The 23,946-nt window shown below is 37.8% G+C and overlaps 2 protein-coding genes across 2 annotated transcripts; one reads left to right on the top strand and one right to left on the bottom strand.

Moving 5' to 3' along the window:
* Positions 1-3,564: 3,564 nt before the first annotated feature.
* Positions 3,565-4,353, bottom strand: LOC145616975 (uncharacterized). The gene is made up of 2 exons (XM_081671685.1): positions 4,183-4,353; positions 3,565-4,107 (listed from the first exon to the last, which is right to left on the bottom strand). The coding sequence occupies exons 1-2, from the start codon at positions 4,351-4,353 to the stop codon at positions 3,565-3,567; spliced, it is 714 nt and encodes a 237-aa protein (XP_081527811.1).
* LOC145617837 (uncharacterized) lies at positions 4,107-7,806 on the top strand. Its single transcript, XM_081672590.1, has 5 exons — positions 4,107-4,612; positions 4,739-4,834; positions 4,930-5,010; positions 5,349-5,508; positions 7,194-7,806. Exons 1-5 carry the CDS (start codon positions 4,586-4,588, stop codon positions 7,502-7,504), a joined length of 675 nt encoding a protein of 224 aa, XP_081528716.1. The 5' UTR covers positions 4,107-4,585; the 3' UTR covers positions 7,505-7,806.
* The last annotated feature ends 16,140 nt before the right edge of the window (positions 7,807-23,946 follow it).

Below are 23,946 nucleotides of genomic sequence, written 5' to 3'. Positions count from 1 at the left end.
ACTAAGGAGGGACTAAACGAGGGAGTAAGACACCCCTCGCATCCTCATTCAAGATCTTCCCAAGCTCATCGGAACAGAATTTATGATTACAAGTTGTGAGTCTTGAGAGACGCCGCAGTTGGCCAACCAATCCGCCGCTCGATTTCCTTCTCTATATATGTGAACAACTCGAACTTCCCATCTATTATCTCGTAGTAGCTTGTGACAATGGTTTATGTCATGTACATTTTCTCCATTACCATTGGAATGTTTCTGGAAAATTCTCACACAAGCTTGATTGTCAAGATGCACTTCTAGCTTTTTAATCTGCAAGTTCTGCGCAAGCTCCAAACCCCTTACCAATGCCATAACTTCAGCTCGAAAAGCAGAGCAGTACCCAAAGTTTGTTGAGAAAGCAGAGATGAATTGGCCCTCATGATCTCTGATTATGGCTCCCCCTCCTGCTGGACCTGGGGGCATCCCTTAGCAGCCCCATCACAATTGAGCACAAACCAACCAGGTGAGGGAGAGTGCCAAGCAACATTCACTTCAATTTTCTCTTTGCTGCGTTCTGAATTTCCAGAATCATGTCTTTCAAGGCTTGTACGCATCTCATTATATCTTACTCTCAAAAATGCTCCAAGGTCAATAGGAATATCATCTCTTCTGTTGAAAATCCTACAGTTTCTCCAACGCCAAATCCACCAAGCTGCTATGCAAAACATCATATCCCACCCTCCTGTATTGATATCACTATCCCTGTCAAGATTGTAACATATCCAATCCTGCAGGGGAAGTCTGTAGAATTCAGCATGATACCTCGGATGAAGAATCTTATTCCAAGCCAATTTCGCACTTGGGCAGTCTCTTAGTATATGAATTGCATTTTCCTCTCCATTCCCACATATAAAGCATGTTGGATCATTATTCATCCTTCGCTTGAACATGTTTGAATTACCAAGTAATCTGTCATGACAAGCTAGCCAAAGAAATGCTCGAACCCTCTGCTGTGATGGTGCTTTCCAAATGAGGTTCCAACAATTTTCATTAAGAACATCTGTCTCGTGCCTCATTATACTCATGACTGACTTTATGGTAAACTTTCCCTGCGGACTGCCCTTCCAATATACCAAATCTCCAATTGAAGGATCAGCTCTTACTTCGTGGTTTTGTATGTGTTTGAGTGCATCTTGAGGCAGGAAAGGAGCAAAAATACTCCATCTCCATCCTTGACCCTCCTCCCACATCTCTTCAACTGTAACCCCCTCAAGCTCCATAGGAATAGGTTGAGTGACCAAATCACCTAATGGTTTGTCAGTGGCCCATTTGTGATCCCAAAACAAGGTTCGATTACCATTGCCAATCGCTACTTGTAGACCTTCCCCTAACATTTTTGCATTTTCAGTTATACCGCTCCACACATTTGACATACCCGGCTTAGGGACAAACATATCTACATCACACCGACCTTTGCAATACTTTGCCCTCAAAACTCTAGCCCATAATGAGTGAGGTTCACTTAGAATTCTCCATCCTAACTTAGTTAGAAAAGCCGAATTAGCTTGCTTTGCCGAATAAAGTCCAACTCCCCCAAATTCTTTAGGACGTTGTAGGCACTCCCATGACAAGAGATGGACTTTTCTTTTCTCTTCGTTACCACCCCAAATAAACCTCCTCGTTTTCTTGTCAATGCTATCACAAACCCCTTTCGGAATCTTAGCGGTTTGCATAGAGTAGTAAGACATGGTAGCTAAGGTCGATTTAGCCAAAGTAATTCATCCTGCCAAAGACAAATATTTAAACTTCCAACCTGCTAATCTCCGGTCAATTTTCTCACAAAGATGACTAAATGTCTCCTTGGTTACTCGGCTTGTGATAGTGGGCATTGCCAGATACATTCCCAAGTCAGATGTGATCTCCATACCCAATTCTGTACCAATTTCTTCTTGCAAGTTCAAGTCTACATTTTTTGAAAAATAGACTCTAGATTTCGGTAAACTCACCTTTTCCCCCGAGGCATTACAAAATCTGGTCAAGCAAGCACTAATAAGTGAAGCTTGTTCAACCGAAGCTTCAGCAAACAACACAATATCGTCAGCAAAGAAGAGATTTGATAGTGCTGGCCCATCCTTACTTGCATATATCGGCTTCCAGTAACCATGAACTATAGCCTCCTCTATTACTTGATAGAATCTTTCCATACACATTACAAAAAGGTAAGGTGATAAGGGGTCACCTTGCCTTATTCCCCGGCTAGGCTTGAAGCTCTTCGAAGGTTCTCCATTCCATAGCACTTGCAATGAAGCCGTAGTAATACAATCCATGATGACTTCTATCATTGTAATAGGGATATTCATTTGCACAAGGGTATCTCGGATAAATTACTACCTAAACCTATCATAGGCTTTTTCAAAGTCAATTTTAATTGCCATATAACCAGTAGAACCTTGCTTTTTCTTCATGGTATGCAAAAGCTCTTGCATAATGACAATGTTGTTAGTTATTTGCCGACCCGGGACAAAGCTCGATTGGGTATTCGAGATGAGATGAGGAAGAACCGGCTTGATGCGATTGATAATGACCTTTGTAATTATTTTGTAAGCTACATTACAAAGGCCAATAGGTCGAAATTGGGAAGCCAACTCAGGTTGCTCAATCTTCGGTATTAAGGCAATATAAGTATTGTTCAAATCCTCCGAAGATTTTTTTCCTTCAAGTATTGGCATGACTACATCATAAACATTTTTCGAAACCAATTCCCAGTTTTTTTGATAAAAAAGAACCTGAAATCCGTCTGGCCCTGGAGCTTTGAGAGCACCCATTTCTTTTATAACATCATCAATCTCATACTTGGAGTAAGTCTTGGTTAGCAACTCCCAATCAGCACTCGATAACTCTGGGAAAACATCCTGTGGAATATCCCATCGCCCATGATACTCTTCTTCTGTAAAGAGTTTAGAGAAATATTCCACAATTAAATTTTGAATATCACCTTTGTCCTGTATCCATGTCCCATCATTATTCTTAAGAGCACTAATTTTATTCTTCCAACGCCTCACTATGGTGCTAAGGTGAAAGAATGTAGTGTTTCTATCACCATCTCTTAACCAAGTTACACGAGACTTTTGGTACCAAAGTGTTTCCTCTCTATCCAAAATTTCATCTAACTCCCTTCTGAGCTTTGCCTCCAGTTTCATTAAACCCATATCAACATGTTTTGACAGAGCTTTTTGAATGCCTCCAAGACGAGCAAGAAGGCTTCTTTTTTGTTTGAAAATATTTCCAAACGTATCCCTATTCCAATTCTGTAACTCTGTCGAGAGATTGGCTAAGGCAGGAACCAAAGGCTCGTTTTTTTTTCCATTTTTGCTCTACAAAATCCTTGAAATTTTCGTGTTGTAACCACGCAGCTTGGAATCGAAAGGGACGGTGGACAGATTCAAGGGGAGTGAATCCATTTGGTGAGATGAATATTGGGCAGTGATCTGAACTAGCAGTAGGAAGATGCTTCATCGAGGCTTTCTCAAAGCGCATTGCCCACATGTCATTGCAAAGTGCTCTGTCAAGCCTCTCACTTTGCCTTGTTTATGGAGTTTTACCTCTAGCCCACGTATGTGCAGCACCAGAGAATTCAATTTCCAATAAGTCCAAGTCTTCAATCCATTCATTGAACATAGCTGACCTTCTAGTAGTTTCATAGCATGAAGAATTTCTTTCAGATGGAAATCGAGTTTCGTTGAAATCCCTTGCTAACAGCCACGGTTTGCTGTGAGAGTGAGCAAATTCTTCCAGTTCATTCCACAAATCTTTCCTTTTCGTAGGATCCGGACTTGCATACACTGCCGTGAAGTACCAAGGAATAGCCCCAACACGAGAGATTTCCATGGTAATATATTGGTTATGTTGCATGATTGGACTAATTGACACAACACCCGTCCTCCAATACACCCATATTCCTCCACTGAAACCAATAGCATCTGTTCTGACATGTCCATCATACCCCAAAATTGAAGCTATTTTGAGGGCTTGATCACCATTCATGTGAGTTTCCACCAACGTTAAGACATTAGGCTTGTGGATACGCACAACATCTTTTAAGGCAGAGATGAAAGTTCTACTTCCCGCACCCTACACATTCCACACCATACAAGTGATCGGTAAAGAATCCGGAGCTAAATTGGGGATCGTGTCTTCCATAGAAACTGGTATAGAAGGTAACGAGGTCATATATGCTTCACTTATGAATCTAAGCAAATGCTTAAATTCATTGGGAATTTTCATTGTAGCCACCAATTCCAGAGGGACTATAATCGGTGGTAGCATCGACTCGAGTTCCACCTCCAATACATGTATCAGGGGGTTCAAAGTCACCATGTATGTCCCTACCTAAGATAATTAACTGCACGGAGTATTTGAGATGACCCAACGTCTTCTAATAATTTAAGTGAATATTTCCCATATTCTCATTCTTTTTCTCTCTTCTCCACACTCAAACCAGTAGAGTTTCTCACTCACCTACAATTTCTTCCCGTCGTTCACCTCCTTTCCCTGCCAAAATCTCAAACAACTATTCTCTTCGAAGTTTACTCATTTCTCTGCAATTTCCATGGCTCGACGAGGAAGACCTCGCAAGGTGCTTTTCTCTTCCTCATCTTGCTTCCATTTCAACGTTTTCTTGTTATTTTCAACTGGGGTTTTCCCTGTTTTCTTGGGTTTTTTTTTTCCTAATTTTTTGCACGAAATTCTTGCAATTTTGTAGGTGGGTCTCAAACGTATTGATGCTGCCATTGATGCTTTAAAACCTATGGGATTTTCCCCTGAAATTGTTCGTCGGAATGTTGACAAATTGCTCAAAGTAAGTCTGTTTCACAAAATTGTTACCCAAATTCTTGCTTTGTTTCTGTTTTAATCAATTAATTTGTGGGTTTTTTTGGTTTTTGGTGATTATAGGAGTATGGTGAAGAAGGGTGGCCTTTTATTGAAGAGGCCTCTTACAAGCTGCTGATTGAGTATATATTGGAACCTCCTGTGGTACCCAATTTCTTGTTTTTGTTATTCATTTCTTGAATTATTGCCCTTGATTTCTTATTTACAAAATGGCAATTTTGTTATTTCATTACTGTTGGTTATAATGATGATCATGTAATTGTGACACTCTAATTGCTGATTTTGCTGTTGTTATGCCAATTTTGTTGGTTGTTTCTGAGGACTTAGGAATTTATAATAATATGAAGTATGTAAATTGTAAAGCAAAGGTCTTTACAAGCGTTTTTAAATTTTATTTGTTGAGAAGCTATTGTTGTTGGTACTGTGTTTTGAGCTGGGAGATGACTATATTTGATGATGAGATTTATTTGTATGCATTGTAGGAATCGGCGAATGAAGATAGATGTCAAGAAGGTGGGGAGGACGAGCCGGAGGAGGCTGGACCTTCTGGTGAAGCCAGTGAGTCCTTATGCTCTAACCATAGTACTCTCTTGGCAACTCCAACAACTGATACTCCTTTGGCAAGCCCTGAACCTGTTGCGGGTAAGAGGATTTCTTTGAATGTTGTCTTCAGACTTATCTTACATTTTGCTTCTGAGATGAGAACAAAGTGAATGTATATTTTATAAACTGTTAGTTTATGGTGATATCTGTTCATATTCTCCTATAATATCAGCCTGTTAGTAAGCTGTCACGACCCGTGAGTAAGCATTGATTTTTTATCTAATTAGGAGAGGGGGGTGTGGGGCGGGGTAGGGCCGTGGGAAGCTTGTGGTTTAGGAGTTTGGCATATTGAAAGAACTCCTTGGTGATATTTTGTACTGGGATGCCTCTATGTATTTTGTGGAACACATGCTTTCTACATGAGCCTTTGGAGATTCATGAGCCATATCTCTTTCTCTTCTTTGTCTTACTCTAGTTAAAATGGAACAACATTTTCTATCTAGAGGATTGTTGGGAGAGGCCTTCCTTTTTCTATCTTTTTGGCTTTTTGCGTTGAAATGGCTTTTCTTTGATTGTTAAATTCTTTTGTTTAATTTTACTTTGTTCTACTTGATTTGGGAATTTTAGACCTGTTTTAAGAGTGGTTGACAATCATTTCTTCTTGTGTATTCCCTCATAATTCAATTTATAAGTACCTTGAAACAAAACATCACTTCCAAGCATCTCTTCAATGTCACATTAACTTGGAAACCCATATAGTTTTTGTTTCGCCTGATGTCTTGGACTAATTTAACCCAAATGGCCATGGGGGGCAAATTTTGAAAATACTATTGTATTTGTTCGGTGGTTCAATTTGTTTAACAGTATTGGGGTATCTTCACCGGCAAATTTTTAGCTCACGCCGCAGAGTAATACTGCCATAGTGGTTTAATAACTTAAATACATTTTCTCTATTATTTTTCTAGTTGGGAGTGTACTTGTGAAAAGATTCTCAGGTGGTGACTGGTGAAATCTAGAGTGGCTTCCCTCCTGAGTTCTGCTTTTATTATATTCGGCTCAATGTGGTATCTTTCTTGTACCCAAGAAAAAAAATGGTATCTTTTATACGTTCGTGCGTTTGTCGAGCCAGCTTTTCACTGTATTATTTTATAGTAACACTAAAGGTGATGCAAAGGTCAGCTCATATTTTCATGTATCTGTCGACTGTTCAGTTTTAAAAATAATAGAAGTGGCTGTAGACACCATTCACTCCATTCAATACCACCAGATATTGAGTAATATGTTTTCTTTTATAGTTGCTTCCCATTATAGGAGGGTGTCTGAAGTGCTGAACTAGACCTTTTTTTTTTTTGAAAGAAAGTGCTGAACTAGACCTTATCAAGCTCTAATTTTGATTTCATTAGTGATGGACTATTAGATGATAGTTGTACATAGATTGGGTATCTTGAATTTTCCATTTCGGACAAGGCATCAATTTATTGTAGTACACATCTGTATCGATTTTTTTAAAGAGCTGTTGATTTTAGCTACAGATTAGCCTGACAATTTGCTGCACACATCTCTGCTTACATGTCCATTTCAGTTTCATGAATCAAATTCATGCTCATTCTACCTAGTCAATAATGTAATTTAGCATCAACAATCTCATCCTGAATGCAGACTTTTTTGGGCTAAAACTGCTTATTATTCCACATTTGGGTCTTACAAATAGTGTTTACCGTAAAAAGGCGTGAGCTACTTTTTGTTAGGTTGGTGTTTACTATGTCTTTAATTTGTATTTACAGTGCATAAGCCCTCTTTATCACTTGCTGAGAGTGCAAAGAGCCCAAGCCAAATCGAAGTAAACCAGGCTAATGCTATCCTCATAGATCAGGAAAATAGTTTACCTTTTCCCTCAATTTATACGCTTCCAATTCCACCTGGTTTTGAGCATGTTCGTCAGGAAAAGGTTGCACCCAGTACACGCAGACCTTGCTATGGTTGGATTGGTCCTAACACTGATGAAGATATTATTCTATTAACTCCTGCACCTGTTCTGAGCTGGAGGACTGGAAAGAGACCAAGGAAGCGGAAATCTAGGTGGGATGTTGTTTGACTGAACTTTTCTATTTCTTGTATATAACTCATCATTTTTCTGTAAAACTTGTTACCTTCATAGTCTGACATATCAAATGTTTCAGTACTATGAAAAGGCTTAGGACCTGTGCTACTTACAAAATAGGATGCGGAACGTGAAGTTCTGCAGTTAATCTTGTAATAGAAATTATCCCTTATGGCTTGAAGCCTTGTATTGATTAGAATGAATGAATTATTACTTTGTATTGCCTATTGTTATGGCTCACTTCTGAAAACACTAGAAAGTGGCTGTTGTTTAGCAATATCCCTCAATTTCACGAATCACGGTAGCAACACAAAGCATCATCTACTTTGTACTTTAAGCCTTGTGCCTCACATCAGTCACATGTATTGTAGTTTGCAGGTCTGTACTAAGCAGCCATACCAACAAAGCTGAAGAGTAGTTCTAATTCTTTAATACGGAGTAAATGAAAATGTTCTAAATTCTTGTTATTTGTAAGGAAAAAACATAGTGATGTGAGCCTTGTTCATCGTATATTACTTTCTCCGTTTTTTTTTACTCGCAACACACCTTTAAGGCACATAATTGTAGGAGATGATTAGTTAATGTAAACGAGCTATTTTATCAAAATAATTTTAATATGAGGATTAGAGTAAGGTTAGGTATCATGTGTAAAACTTATTTTGAATAATATATCAGTTTACATAATATAATTTCAACTTCATTGCGCGTGTCACAAGGCTGTATTGCAAATAAATAGAAATTGAGGAAGTATATTAATATCAATTTTATAAAAATAATTTTACATACAAATATATCAGAAGGTTATTACTGGGGGAACTTAGTGCTCATAATTTTTACAATGTAAAAGGGGGAAAAGAAATACTGTACATTGTTAATTGCTAAAGATTGAAGAAAGAATTATACTTTTTTTTATGAGAGGAGAAAGAATTATACTAATGGATTTAGAATAGCAAATAAGTAGCTATCAGAAAAAGACGAATGAATGACATGAATGAAGACTACAATTTTCGTGTTATTCTCAGATGAGTCAGATGAGTGAAACGTATTGCTTTCATTTCATTCTTAGACACTTCAGCTTATAGTCATGAAGTGAATAAAATTTTAAATTTGCAAAAAAATTATCCAAAATAATACATAGTAAGAACTTGCCACATCCGTCCAAAATAATCCCAACTTTTGTTTATTTTTTAATGATCGAGACTTTAATGTAAATCTGCTTCAAATGTTTCAACCGGTCATCCAACTTGTTAGACAAGTTACATGACACGTATCGACATATAATGGTAACAAATATAGGGGAAATTCTACATGGTGGCCTCATGGTTCTAATTTTTCTACGTGAAAGACAAACTTTTTTCTAATTCTCTTAAGTGGCACCCAAGTTTTGACAAATCAAGTATAGTGCCCTTTTTAGGGTTTTATGGCTCACCTTTTGGTTTTTTGGTTAACCACAATTAATTTGTTTTACAAAAAAAATCAAATTCTTACAAAAAAAAAAAAAAAAACTTAAAACCACCATTCAGCCGCCTACTGAACCCCACAGCCCCCGTCACCGGCGGTAGCACTCCCAAATCCCTTCCCCTACGCTGGCGAGTGGCGACCTCTCGACCTCCTTTTCTTCCCTTTTCCAAACAACCGTATAGTAGCCCCTATAAACCTACCCATACCCAATCCCGTAACCCTTCTCCCTTCCCTCGAAAATCCCAAAAACTCACCAAAAAAGTTCGCCCGCTCCGTCCTCTACACCTCGAAAAGGTCGGCACTACAGTTTCGGGTGTGTAGGGAGGAGCGCCAGACTTTTCTTATGATTTTTAGAGGTTTTTGATTGGAATGGGTAGGGGATACGGTGGTTAGGAAAGGGGAATGGAGGGAGATCAGGCTGGAACGCACCGACGCCCGGGGAGGTGCTCTAGGCGTGTCGGCGTCAGGGGCAGTGGCGTTCGGCAAGTCAGCAAAGTCACCGGCATAAGGGGGTTAGGGTATCTGGGTGCGCCGACGTTGGGGCAGTGGCTGCCGTGGTTTTCTTCTTTTTTATAAAAAAAAAAATTATTTATTTTATTTTTTAATTAATTATGATTAACCAAAAAGCTTAAAAAGTTAGCCATATACCCAAAAAACTGAAAAAAAGGACATTATACCGAATTGTTCAAAACTTGGGTGCCACTTGAGAGAGTAGAAAAAAAGTTTGTCTTCCATGTAAGAGGCCACCATATAGAATTTCCCAAAATTTAAAAATAAAATTAAAAAAAATTTTAAAAATAAAAATTAATTAATTACCTATAAAACCCATCACCCTCCCCCCACAGCCTAACCACCCTCCCCACCGCCTACTACTGCCAGCCTAAGCCCCCCGCCCCTGTCCCGACCATGCCAAACCCTCCCTTCTCAGTCCCGGCGCTACCCCTCCCCTTACCCTCTGTTATCGCCCCCTAAACCACCACACCCAACCCAAAACCCGTTCCTCCCTAAGCTTCCTATGAAATGACTTCCGAATTTCAAATTAGGGCTTTGTTGGTTTTGAAGTAATTAAATTTTTGAAAACGATTAAATTAGGGTTGTTATTAAGCGATTAAATAGACACATCAATAATATAGCTTTTATGAACTTGCTATGTCATTCAAGTGGCGTTAAGTTAGGATGAGATAAAGTGACACGCGACAATATCATGTTTTCTCTCTTTTATTTTTTATTTATTTTTTTTAAGGAAAAGCAAGGGAAGCGGTTATCATTCATCTGGGGACAAGTTGTCCATTAGTACATAAGGAGTTATGTCACTAAGACAACTATTAAACTATAGTTGCTCAACACCATAAGAGATAATACGAGCTAGGTGGTGTGCAACAAAATTCCCTTCTCGCTTTACATGAGACCATGAAATAGAATCAAAGAAAGTGCAAATATCTAAGAAATCATCAAGTAAGGAGTCCAAATCCGAGAGATAGGTGGAAGCTTTCGTAAGCCTGGTGATGATTGTGCTGTTATCGGATTCAAGAATCATATTATTGAAACCATGATGCCTTGCCAAACGAACAATGAAAATTGCGGCTTTACGTTCTTCAAGCTGAAGAGTCCAGTAAGCCTTGAACCTACGGACACCCGCAAGAGTACTTCACCCAGATGGTTGCAAGCTACAACACTTATCCCCACCCAGCCTTCAACATTTAGAGATGCATCGCAGTTCACTTTAACATGCAATCTTGCGGAGGAGGCTTCCATACCTTAGGACTCTTAGGCAACTTAGGGAATTTGGAACCATAGATCTTAGAATTATATTTATCGTAGTCCTCCACAAGGTTTTCCATTTGCATCAAACCGAGCTGTGAGCTGTCTCCTTGTTATTACAAAACCTTGTTGTTGCATCGTTCCCAGATTAGCCAATGAGGTGCTGCACCTCACTGTTCAACATCACATCCTCGCTGCCCAAAACGTCAAACAGGTCCTTGAAGTCAGGATAATCTCCCACCTTAGCAAGTCTGAAACTGCAGGGCAGGTGAAATACGGATGGTCCAAGGTCTCAAACTTAGTCGAGCACCAAGGACACCTATCATCTATTGTCATGTGTCTTTTCTTTAAGAGGTTCACCATTATGCAAAGAGCTAGTGCACAATGGCCACATAATATGTCGTACTTTAGGAGTGGTTTCAAGCTTCCATAAGTACACCAAAGCTTTATGGAACAAGTCAAGATTACAGGATTTACCCAACATATATGTGGTCTTCACTGAATATATTCCATTGTTTGTGAATGCCAACGCAATGCTATCAGTCGAATATCTTAGGCTTAGGGGAATCGAGAGAATACACTTGATATCATGCTCAATGAAAATGTTGAGTCTCAAAGTCCACAAGATCACTTACATTATTCGCCAAATCAGACCGAGGTGAAAGAATTTTTGATCCATTCTCATCGGCAACCCATGGGTCATCCCATATATTAATATTGCAACCGCTCCCAACACACCAAATAAGACCTTCTTTGACTAAAGCTTTTGCCCCCCAAATGCTCCTCCATGAGTAGCTACACGAAAGACCCAAAGAGGAGTTCAAAAACTTGCCATTAGGATAGTACTTCTTACCTAACACTCAACTAAGCAGTGATTCAGGACACAAGATAAGACGCCAAGCCTACTTTCTGAGCATAGCTTCGTTGAAAACTACCAATCCTGAAAGCCAAGCCCACCCAACATTTTGGGGTTACAAAGAGTGTCCTATTTCACCCAATGAACTTTTCGAGAATTATTTGAGTGGCCCCACCAGAATTTTCAGTTAAAGATTTGATTTCATCAATGACAGTAATCAGAATTCTGTAAACTCCCATAATGTAAGAAGTTATCGCTGGGATAACAAATCTAATGAGCCTTTCCTTCCCCGCACGAGACAATAGTTACTCCTTCCACCCTTGTAATTTCTTCCAAATTTTGTCTTTGAGAGCACTAAAAACAACTTTCTTTGATCTTTCGATAATGCATGGTAGGAATACCAAGGTACTTCCCATGTTCGTCACAAGTCTTATCCCTAAAAAATCCACAAGACCTTTTTGTACCAACTCACATACACCTTTGCTAAAAGAGACCTCCGATTTTTCATAATTATTTTTTTGTCCGCAAGTTGCTTCGTATTTATTGAGTATATCAACTATCTTTGAGCATTCTCTTCGGTTGCTCTAGCAAAAAGCAAACTATCGTCAACAAAGAAAAGATGGAAAATATTTGGGGCCATTCCGGCTAGCCCGAGCACCATGAATATCATCCTGTAAAACTACCTTTGAAATAAAGTGTGAAAAAGCATCCGCAATCATGATTAAAAAACACGGGGAGAGCGGGTCTCCTTGCCTTAAGCCCCTTGAAGGCTTAACCTCACCACACACAGTACTAATGATGACAAAGGACTAGGAGACCGTCGAAACACAACTCATGATTGTTCTCACCCAAAATTCTGTAAACCCCATTTTTAACAGCAATTTCTCAAGAAAATGCCATTCCACGTGGTCATAGGCCTTGCTCATATCCAGTTTTAAAGCTATCTTCCCTTTTCTCCCTTTGTTCCTTTTTTCATGGAGTGGAATAAATCCAGAGCTATGAGGGCATTATCAGTGATTAATCTTCCCTGAACAAAAGCACTTTTCAGAGATGACGTCGGGAATAATAGATTTTAGGCGCATTACAATAGCTTTAAAGGCATTTTTGTACAATACAGTACAAAGAGCAATCGGCCTAAATTCAGACATATTATGGGGATCTTTTACCTTGGGAATCAAGACAATCTGCTGGAGAAATTCGACCATGAAGAATATTACACTCAATAGTAGTAATATCTTCCCCGATGATATGCCAGAATTTTTAGTAGAAAATTGCATGAAGGTCATCGGGTCCAGGAGCTTTGCAAGGATGCATCTCACAAATGGCAGAGTATATGTCTTTCTTTGTAAAGGGCTGGAGTAACTCAGCATTCACATCACTAGGAATAGAAGGGGTGATATCATCAAGAACCTCGTCAAAAGCTGAATCGGGGTGAAGAGCCGAGGTAAAAAGCTTTTGGTAGTAATCTTAGCTTGGACTATGCCCTCAAAATCTTCATTGTCAGTGCACCACTCCTCTTTCTCATTAAGAAAACCCACAATTTCATTTTTCTTTTTCCGTTGGGAAGCCTTATGATGAAAGTACTTCGTATTTTTGTCTTCCTCCTTTATCTGTACAGACCTTGATCTCAAGTACCAATCTGCCTCCTATTTTTCATACATCTCATCAAGCTTTTTCTCAATTTCTACTCCTAGCTGAATATTTGACTTAGGCATCTGACCTTCTTGCATAGCCTTGAGTTCTTGCTCCAAATCATTAATTTGCTTGTTGAAGTTGAGATATCACTTCCCACTCCAACTCCTCAAAGACCCAAGTAAACAACCCAATCTGTCAAGCATTAAACTACCTTCGAGTCCTTCCACGGCTGTCTAACCATCTGCTCACACTCTGAATCAAAGAGTTACGCCATCTCAAACTTAAAGGAGTTCTTCCCTTGTTTCCTTTTCCTCTTTGGTCGTTTCTGTCGGACTAGAGTTGGGGTGTGATCCGACTTGAACCTGACAAGGTGCTCCACAAAAGCGTTCAGGAATAAAGAGCACTATTCCTCACTGCCACAATAATGGTTAAGTCTCTCTCAAACATTTATAGAGGGAGTGAGACCTCTTTCCCACATGTACCATTTTCCTTCAGTCTCGGAGATTACATTCATCAAGAACATTGCGAAAGCCATCTAAAGCTCTGTGCTCATTATCAATTCCACCCTCTTTTTCCTTCATACTAAGAATCTCATTGAAGTCACCCCCAAAGAGGATCAACCCATCAATATTCTCGTAGATAGACTTTGTAAGCAACCAAGTTTTACATTTTTCGGCAGTAGCTGACCAACCATAAATTCCAACAAAATACCAAATAAAATAACCTTATATTACTTTGCCGCAAATATGATGGTCAGAGTATGAAATCAGATTAAAATCAATCAAACTACTTGTGACACCCCCAAATCTTCCTTTACGGAAATACTAGTATAATACGTATAATTATACCGTAGAGATAGACTTAAGGGTATTACCGCCGCGTGATTACTCAAGGCTACTCAAAACTTACTAAACAAAACCAATACTTTGCAGCGGAAAAATTTCAATACTCTTCTTTTATTAATAATAAGCTATAGTCATGAGTACTCAAAATAAACATAAAGACCAACATTTCCTAATCTAGGTGAAACCATTCCCGGGACTCTAAATGCCCAATCAATCATTGACTCCACTGTTTATCATTACGGTAAACAGGGCGAACCAAAACAAAATAAGAAATACAGGTTAGCAAAATATGCTAAGTTCGATAAGCGCAAGATAATGTAAACTTGATTTATTAGCAAACATGCTTTTGAAATCAATTCCATCCACTCCGATAATTAAACAATAATTCCAACTCATAATTCCAAAACCAATTTCAATAATAATAATCAATAGTCAAATTCAATAAAACCAATTCCTCATTAAAATCCAATTTTTTTAAAACCAGTTCCTCACCCAAGTGTGCACACCCCCAAGCTAGTCTCCTTATATTACTAGGCTATTCTTGAGTAAAGACCCGGTCATGCAAAGTCCAAGGCCTTATCAATAAACCAAATCCGCATAGTTGGATTACCAACATGCTTCTAAGCATTAAATTAATAATAATTCAATGATTCAATTAATCCCTTTTAAATCCAATAATTCCAACCTTTAAAATAATAATTCAATGATTCAATAAATCCCTTTTAAATCCAATAATTCCAATCTTTAAAATAATAAATCAAACTCCTTTTTATTAAATTCAACATGCTTCCAAAATAAAACCTTTTTAACATGAATAATAATTTTAGTTATTCAAAACATGATATAAAATCAGTACTTCAATCTATTTATCAAAACCAATTTATTAAAACATGCTTTTATTTCATAAATATATCATAATTCAATTCAATTTAAATCAAACATCATAAAACCATCCAAAACATGCTTATTCAAACCAATCACTTTCAAGGTATCTAGCCACCTAACGTACCTTGATCCTTGCTTAGTAAAACACACCAAAAGAACCTCAAGAATCTTGATCGAACACCTCCTACAACTAGATATAATTTTAATTAATATAAGGTCAACAAATAATTAAAAACCCACGATTATATGTACATGAACCTTTTAAATTAATTCTCATAAACATCATTAAAAATCTGATTTTATATAATTAAAACTACTCATAATAAATATTTATAAATCCCCCATAATAATAATAATAATAATAATAATAATTGAATAAGAGAAGAGAAGAAGAAAAGATAAGAAACCAAGGAAAAGAGAAGAATTGGATTTGCGTTGGAAAGAATAGGCAGAACTTGCAGAGGCTGTAACTCCTTCGATATAACTCTGAATTGGGTGATTCTTGAGCCTAACCTCAAAGATTGTTTGAGAGAAACAATCTTCTGTGAAACGTCAATACCCTAAACACTGACCAGAAGTGCCCAAAAATTGACTTCAAAGATAAATGGGATGATGTAGGGAATATTTCAAGCATTATGATAACCCCAAACTTGAACCCCACTGTGATCATACACTAAAGTACGGTGACGTTCCAAAGGGAAAGACAAAGAGCAAAAAGAGTCGCCAACAAGTTTTAGGAACTTATAAACCCAAAAGACAATCCAAAAGGACCATCAACTACTCCATAAGGTCTTGAACCAAACAGGGTCCGGGGATGAGGGTACGAATCCAATCTACAAAACAAAGGACCCGCCCTATAAAATAGGCCTCTACTTTGTTCTGCTCGTATTCATGTGCGCTTTTCGAATAACATACAAACATTATATTAAACCTACCCTGTTTATCTATGTTGGTTGAATATTAATGCACAAATAATACTATTATTGGCGATCACTTGAATTAAAATCACATTAGCCTAAACCAAATTAATAATTATCTTATTAAGCGTGATTTCAAGTACAAATTCCCTTTAACAATCATAAAAGGTGTGATCAAGCAATAACAATAAAAATATCAAGCAACATAATAATAAACGATATTAAATAATAATAATAATAATCATGATAATAGCATGATAAGGCATAATAAAGCTTGATAATAATAGCAAGATCCTAGGCATGATACTAACAAGATTAATAACAAATCCTAGCATGTCACTAAACAATAAAGATCGAAGCTTTAACCTAACATGGTACTAACATGATATCATGATATAAGAAAAGAGTAAACGCACCCTAAACATGATACTAGAAAGCATTAAAAACATCCTAACATAATATTAGAAAGCATTAAAAGCATCCTAACATGACACTAGGAATTAAACATAATAAACATGCTTTCTACATTGTGAAAGAGAGTAATAAGATTACATACTTTGAAGCCTCGTACCTCTTTCTAATAACAAAATACACAAGTTAGTAAACTTCAATGAAAATAATAAAGAACAATTAAAGAATTAAATTGAAATCAAATTAAATAAAGTTTAGACTAGTTTTGGACCAAACCCTCAGAAATTATCAAACCTTGCACGTCTAGGGCGAAGGCAACTTCGAACTTGGCTAAGAGACTCTAAGTCTTGTGAATGCGGAATTGTGTGTGTAAAAAGCTAGTTGGTTTAGAAAAAGAGGGAGAGAAAGAATAAGCTATATCGCTTGGAGGGAGAATAGAGATAATTAAGGATGAGAGTTGATAGTGAGAATTGATAGTTGATGAAAGTTGATGAAGAGTTGATGAATAAAAACAGAGGTTCGGACCCTATTTATAAGGAAAAAGTCCGGAAAATCATAGAATTTGATAAGGAATAAAACTCCACTCAGTCGCTAATCAAACCGACCTTGTCGCCAGGCGACAGAGTCTGTCGCGAGGCGACAATCCTGTCGTTTCGCGACAAGACAGTTTTTTGCGGATTTTGTTTTTATCATATCTTTTGACCTAGACGTCCAAATAAGTCATATAATATGTCGTTGGAAAGCTCTTGAAGTCTAATTTCTAATGCAATTAGAATCAGATTAAAATCTTTTGTAGATAAAAAGATATGGACCAAATAGTAGGACGGTATCAGTTTTGGATAGAGTTTCGTATATCTTTAATATCTTTTTCGTTATAGCTTGGATTTATCATTATAATATATCATTGGAAAGATAATTTCAAGATCTATCCAACCATACAAAATTTGGATAAAAAATATAAGGCACGAAAATAATATCTGACTATCTTTGAACATCTTTAAATCCGAATAGAATTAGGAAAGTTTTAAAAAGGAAAGTTTATATTCAAATCAAATTCCATGATCTTATCTATTCAAAAAAAGATAATTAATATATTTTAGAAACTTATAGAAGATTATAATCAATCCTAATTAGTTTAGGAATAGGATTAAACCCTTGGACCCTCCACATGATCATTGGGTCGTAGGTAAAATCCGGTTTGGGCCCAGTTTAGTATTTTGGCCATAACTTCCTCATTATTCATCGGAATTGGGCTTATAATATATCGTTGGAAAGGTCTTTTAAAGCCCCATCCAACTACACCATTATTGGACCCTTATCATGGACTAAACTAAACTGAATTTGACGTTTTCTTAAAATAGAGTGGGTTTTCGAAAACAGAAAGAAGGATTTTTAAATAAAACTAAACCGCAACACCTGACTTTCGACCACTTTCACCTCATTCGATTATGGTTCGACGTGAAAGGTATTCATCACTGGGTTTGGTTTTGGGGAGACACAAATGGGTGTCTACAGAAGCCCCCACTTTGACTGAGTTTGGAGAAACTTAGGTTTCGAAAACGAAAGTCAAAGTAGCGATAGGGACGGAGAATGATTCAAAACGTTCTGCGATTCCAAATCATTCTTGTAACGCCGATACCTGCAAACCAATTATTAGTTAAAACAGATAAATGAGTTAAGAAACGCGTATCTTGCACCGTCGAGGACACGTCTCTGAACGTAATCATTTTGTTGTTGCTTCATTTGTTGTTTGTGACAACCTCCACAATGCCTCGTGAACGCCATCGTTGAAGAAAACCATATGTCGCCGTCTTCAATATTCTTGGTGACAATCCTCCACAGTATTTCGAGAACATCGTCGAAAATAACTGTATGTCGTCATCTTCTAGGTTGTGGCCGTACATCGCCACGGCTAGGGCTGTGCACCGGTCCAAAACCGGACCGGTCCGGACCGGGACCGGCATGGACCGGAACCCGGAATAAGCAATTTTTAAGAACCGGAAACCGGACCGTATTCTGCCGGTCCGGTTCCGGTCTGGACCTGTTTAATACGGTCCATTCCGGTTTTGGACCGGTTGGGACCGACTGTACCTTTTTTTTTTCCATGCATTTTAACCTGTTTTTTTTAACGGTTTAACCTGTATACTTTTTCTATCATTTTTTTTAACCTGTGTACTTTTTCCCCAAAAATATATAAATCACAAAATTAAAAAAAAAACCAAACATCATACACACTCAATAGTCAATACATCCGAATATCCGATTTATCCAAATACAAACCAAAACAAGTCCCAAGTTAAATACAACACCAAAGTAATACAAGTTTAATGAAAAAGAGCTAAGTTCTTCAATCTTTGATAATTTCTCCTCTCCATTTTTCTATCAATTCTCCATCACCGCTCTAGCAAAAACAAAAAAAAAAAAAAATCATCAACGTTAGAGATTAGAAGTTTAAAGATACTTTAAATGAAAATAAAAGTTGGAAACATTACCTCCAAATCTTAAATCATGCAAAATAGTCCACAAAAATGACCTCATGATCTCCATCATCAACTTCCACCTCTAATCAAATGAAAAAAATAAATATTTAAAATTTCAAAAAATTGAAAATGCAAGTAATAGTGTAAGAAATACCTTTCTCAATCTCCTCTAAGTCTTTTACTTTTTCTTCAACATCAACTTCCATCATTCTCTTTGGTTTAAGCCAATCTTGAGAGCAAATCAAAGCTTGAACCATCTTTCATATAAAAAAAATAAAAATTAAATAACAAAGCCAACATAGAATATGAGAATATCAATATGTAAAAATAAAATAACTTAAAGCAAAAAACATTACCTTAGGTGTCAAAGAACTCCGAAAAGGATCGAGATGGCGACCTCCCGTACTAAAGGCGGATTCCGATGCAACGGTAGACAATGGAATGGCTAATATGTCACGTTCCATATGTGAAACAATAGGATAACGATGTCCATTTTGTGCCCACCAAGATAAAGCATCCATTTCTTCTTCCTCCGGCCCTAATTGTTCATTGATGTATCTATCAAACTCACTATTTGCAAATGCATTATCCGCTCTCATCTTTTTATTAACTCTACCCTTAACTTTTGCAAAATACGCCTTATTCTTACTCTTATCCGCCACATCAACATCTACATCAATTGGCACATGATCTTCACTGTTGCCACTTTGAGGAATGAAGGAATAATACAAATTTTTATACTCTTCAAATAAAGAGTAAGTAAATTGCTTTACTTTAACACCAAGTCTTGTCCCTTCTTCCTCTCCATACATATCCCTAAGTATTTCCTCAACAATACGAAATTTGGATTGATGATCAAGAATGGCAGCAACATATATAAACATATTCATATTAGCCACTTTTCCCCAATACTTATCAAATTTTTTCTTCATTGAAATGGCCATAGCTTGAAAATTCAAATCATCACTTTTTTCCCATTCCTTTAGCAAATCATAAACATATGCAATGTCAAACAAACCTTTATTACTTGTCACATAAAGAGAACCAGAGACATTACGAGTCAAATGATAAAACTCCTCCAAAAACAAAACTAACCTTCCCACCTTGACCCAATCATCATGGTCAGGAGGTTTTTCATTATCTTTCACACCTTCTCCATCGGGAAGTGACACCCCACCAATAACTTTTTGAAATTTCAAAGCTGTTTCCAACATCATGTAAGTTGAATTCCATTGAGTAGGAACATCAAAGCATAAAGAAGATTTGCTTTGTATATTAGCCTTTTGAGCAAGATCTTTGAACCTAGCAATTCTAGCAGGAGAATTCTTGATATATTTTACAGCATGTCTAACCCTATCAATGCACACACCATGCTCTCTAATACCATCCCAAACAATAAGATTAATAATATGAGCTATGCATCGAACATGAAGAGAATTTCCATTATTAACACATTCGGTTCGTTGAACCATTTTTTTCAAATGTGCACAAGCAAGATCATTAGAGCTAGCATTATCAACTGTAACAGTGTACAACTTATCCTCAATACCCCAATACTCTAAACATGCCTCCATTGCTTTACCAATGGCCTCACCCTTATGACTAGAAATAGGACAAAAATTTATAATTTTTTTATTCAATTTCCAATCACTATCTATGTAATGAGCTGTGAGACACATATAGTTGATTCTTTGAATTGAGGTCCAAGTATCAGTTGTGACACAAATTTTTTGACATCCCTCAAATGATTTTTTAAGTATTTCTTTTTCACGATAATAAAGGCGTAAACAATCACGAGTAATAGTAGTACGACTAGGGATGGTAAACCCAGGACAAGCAACTTCCACAAAATACTTAAAACCAGGTTTTTCAACATGTTTGAATGGCAATTCATCAGTAATGACCATACGAATCAATGCTTCTCTAACCTCTTTAAAATTAACAACCCCACACTTCAGTTTTCCAGCCTCATTTTCATTATCCCCGGGTTGAAAATTCAATTGACTTTGCTTACCCTTACCCTTGTCTTTATTTTCAGGATTACCAAAACAATTTTCAGAATGATTTTTAACATTTTTAGTACCATTAACATTGCCATCAGCAGCAAAAGTTTTTGTACAAAACTTACATTCAGCACGTAGTTTGCCATCATCATCTAAGTAATCAATGTAGTTCTTCCAATATTCAGCCTTCCTCTTGGTTTTTGTTCTAACCAAATACTTCCGTCCCTCCGTAAGTGTCTTGTCCGGAGGCAAGGATTGCCGCAATAAATCAATATCAGTGTTGTTAGCAGCATCCGAAAGTGTATGTGCCGTTTGATCAGAAGAGTATATAGGTGCCCTTTTGGATTGGGAGCTCGCCATCTACAACATTATATTTAATTATATGTTAAGAATAGAATGCATTATATGGCGGAACCGCAGAATCATAAAACATTATATTGAACATGCAACTGAATACAACATTATATTTAATACTCTGACATTATATAACATTATATGGCAGAAACCGCAGAATACAACATTATATTTGATTATATATCCCAAAAATATGGCAGAATCATATGAATAAAAACATATTAAAATCAAAAACATTTTTGTAAAAGAATTGAACATGCAAGTGATGCAAGCAACTTACATTGCATGAATATGAATCCGTTGTTGAACAATTGAATGGTAATACTCTGAAAACAAATTAAATACACACAATTACATGATTTACATCCAAAAATGCCTATCAATTTATTAAGTAACAAAAACAGAAGAAAAAAAATTAAAAAAAAAAATCACAAACCTGACTTTCGAACTAGAACAGCCGAACAAGAGCAATTTCCGGTGAGGGCTGTTAGGCGTCGACGGCTGGAGTCATCGGAGGAGGAGGTTGAGTCATACAAATTGAATTTAATTAAACAAAAAAAAAAACCGAAGAGATGAGGAGGCTGGAACATACCTGGAGGGCTGTAGGCTGGAAGTCGAAGAGGAGGGCGGTGCTGCGGCGGTGCGGCTTGCGAAGATGAGGGCGGTGCGGCCTGCGGAGATGAGGGCGGTGCCGCGGCGGCTTCGGGCAGAGAGTGAGAACGGGAAAGAGGTTAGAGGAGGACAGAGAGTGAGAGTGAAGACTGAAGAGGCTGTGAATGAGATTGATAGAAATTAGGGTTTTTAGGAAATTTTTAAAAAAAAATAAAAAAATATACATTTTTCCCGGGTTTCCGGTCCAGCCCGGAATTTACCGGGTTTTACCCGGACCGGACCGGGAACCCGGAATGACTGATTTCAAAGGACCGAGGACCGACCCGGAAGGCTAAGGTCTGGTCCGGGTCCGGTCGGTCCCGGTCGGTTTTACGGTCCAGGTCTAAAAGTGCACAGCCCTAGCCACGGCAGTGCATCGCCGCTATAGACAATCTCTTCTTTACCTTGAGGGACCGTCGAAGGTGACCTTACTTCGCCATCTCCAAGATTTTTGACAACTCTCCACATCCTAGGGAACGTTGTCTATCATTGCTGCTACATCTCGAGCTTTTCCTTGAATCATGGTGACAACTTTCACAATCTTAGCGAATGTCGTCGAAGACCGCCTCATCACGAACCGTTCTTCTCAAATCTAGGTAAAAACCTCCACAATCTTAGCGAATGTTGTCGAAGACCGCCTCATCACGAACCGCTCTTCTCAAATATAGGTGACAACTTCCACAATCTTAGTGAATGTCGTCGAAGATCGCCCATCTCGTGCTATCTTCTCAAATCTTGATGACAACTTCCACAATCTTAGCGAAGGTCGTCGAAGATCGCCCATCTCGTGCTATCTTCTCAAATCTTGATGACAACTTCCACAATCTTAGCGAAGGTCGTCGAAGATCGCTCATCTCGTGCTATCTTCCCAAATCTTGGTGATAACTTCCACAATCTTAGCGAGCGTTGTCGAAGATTGCTCATCTCGTGCTATCTTCTCAAATCAAGTGATAACCTTCACAATCTTAGTGAAAGCTATCAAAGATCGCTTCATCTTGAATCGTTCTTCTCAATAATAACCTCCCCAATCATAGTGAAAGCTATTGAAGGTCGCTTCATCTCAAACCGTCCTTCTTAAATCCAAGTAATAGACTCTTTTCAAACTTAAAGCCCCTTGTTGAAGGCTCCGTCATCTCGAATCTTCAAATCTTCTTCCATCCTAGGAATTGAAATCGTTGTGAACCGTTATTTTGGTGTTTGCAATGAGCCAATACTTATGCGCTTTAAGTTAAGTGAGACGATCTTTTGTCAGGTCGATCACTCATTGTGATTGTAATCGAGTCGACTACTAAATCATGTCAAATTGCTTAGAGGGGCTAACTGGCGTACCAAGGAACCCAAACTTCTGCACTAGGTCCATATGTCCACATCATGAAGCCACGTGACCTGTCGCCGCACCAGCGCAAGCCAAAAGTGCCTGTCGCCACGATATTGCTCCGAACTTTCAATTTGGTCGTTTCCTTACAACCAAATCTGCTCAAATCCTTTGCAAATTAAGGCTCTTCACCTATGATTTACTGATCCATATAATTTTTGCTCAAACTCCTCTCATCTTGGAAGAATCTCATATATCTATATTCGCGGTTTTTCGAAAAAATCCGGGAATATTCTTGCTCGCTGGAATGTACCTGCATCTATATTTCAGACTATAGGACTTTGCTCATCTTTTATTATCTTAGAAGGCTTAGTATTGCTTGACTCATTGATTTGACATGACTTAACTCAAATCGTTTGACACATGTGTTAGACTCAACTCGATGTGATATAACACAACATGACTCAATGTACATGACTCGAAAGTGCAAAAAAGCAAAAATTTTCCGTCATTTTTGTGGAGGGTACCGACTTTCTCCCGAAAAAGAAAGACGCGAAAAAGAATCGAAGTGTTTAATGGTGCATGTTGAATGAGCTTAATCAAGTATATGCATTTGATACTATCCCTCAAGGTATAAGGATTAATTCATCCTAAACTATCTTAGTTGACTCAATTATGAAAGTATTTAGGTAACTTAGGCGCGGAGGCTAAGTACTTCATACTTTGATACAATGATGATTATAAGTGATGAGTGATGAGTGATATGACAAAGCATGCTTCAACGTTATGTTAAGACTTCATGACAAAGGGTTCCCAATTGGAAGTCTATTTGGTCATGTGTCTGTGATGTGTGTGAAAGTGA

Source organism: Chenopodium album, chromosome 26 (assembly GCF_948465745.1).
Source record: "Chenopodium album chromosome 26, dcCheAlbu1.1, whole genome shotgun sequence".
Classification (NCBI taxonomy): Eukaryota; Viridiplantae; Streptophyta; class Magnoliopsida; order Caryophyllales; family Amaranthaceae; genus Chenopodium; species Chenopodium album.
This window is presented reverse-complemented; position numbering and strand designations above follow the sequence as displayed.

Bases quoted from the DNA above. Each gene is read 5' to 3' on its own strand.
- LOC145616975 (XM_081671685.1), bottom strand. From the start codon at position 4,353: ATGGTGACTTTGAACCCCCTGATACATGTATTGGAGGTGGAACTCGAG. The intron at 4,108-4,182 runs GTTTCTATGGAA...TGGAATGTGTAG, and splicing joins CCTCGTTACCTTCTATACCA to GGTGCGGGAAGTAGAACTTT.
- LOC145617837 (XM_081672590.1), top strand. From the start codon at position 4,586: ATGGCTCGACGAGGAAGACCTCGCAAG. The intron at 4,613-4,738 runs GTGCTTTTCTCT...GCAATTTTGTAG, and splicing joins GACGAGGAAGACCTCGCAAG to GTGGGTCTCAAACGTATTGA. The intron at 5,509-7,193 runs GTAAGAGGATTT...TTGTATTTACAG, and splicing joins AAGCCCTGAACCTGTTGCGG to TGCATAAGCCCTCTTTATCA.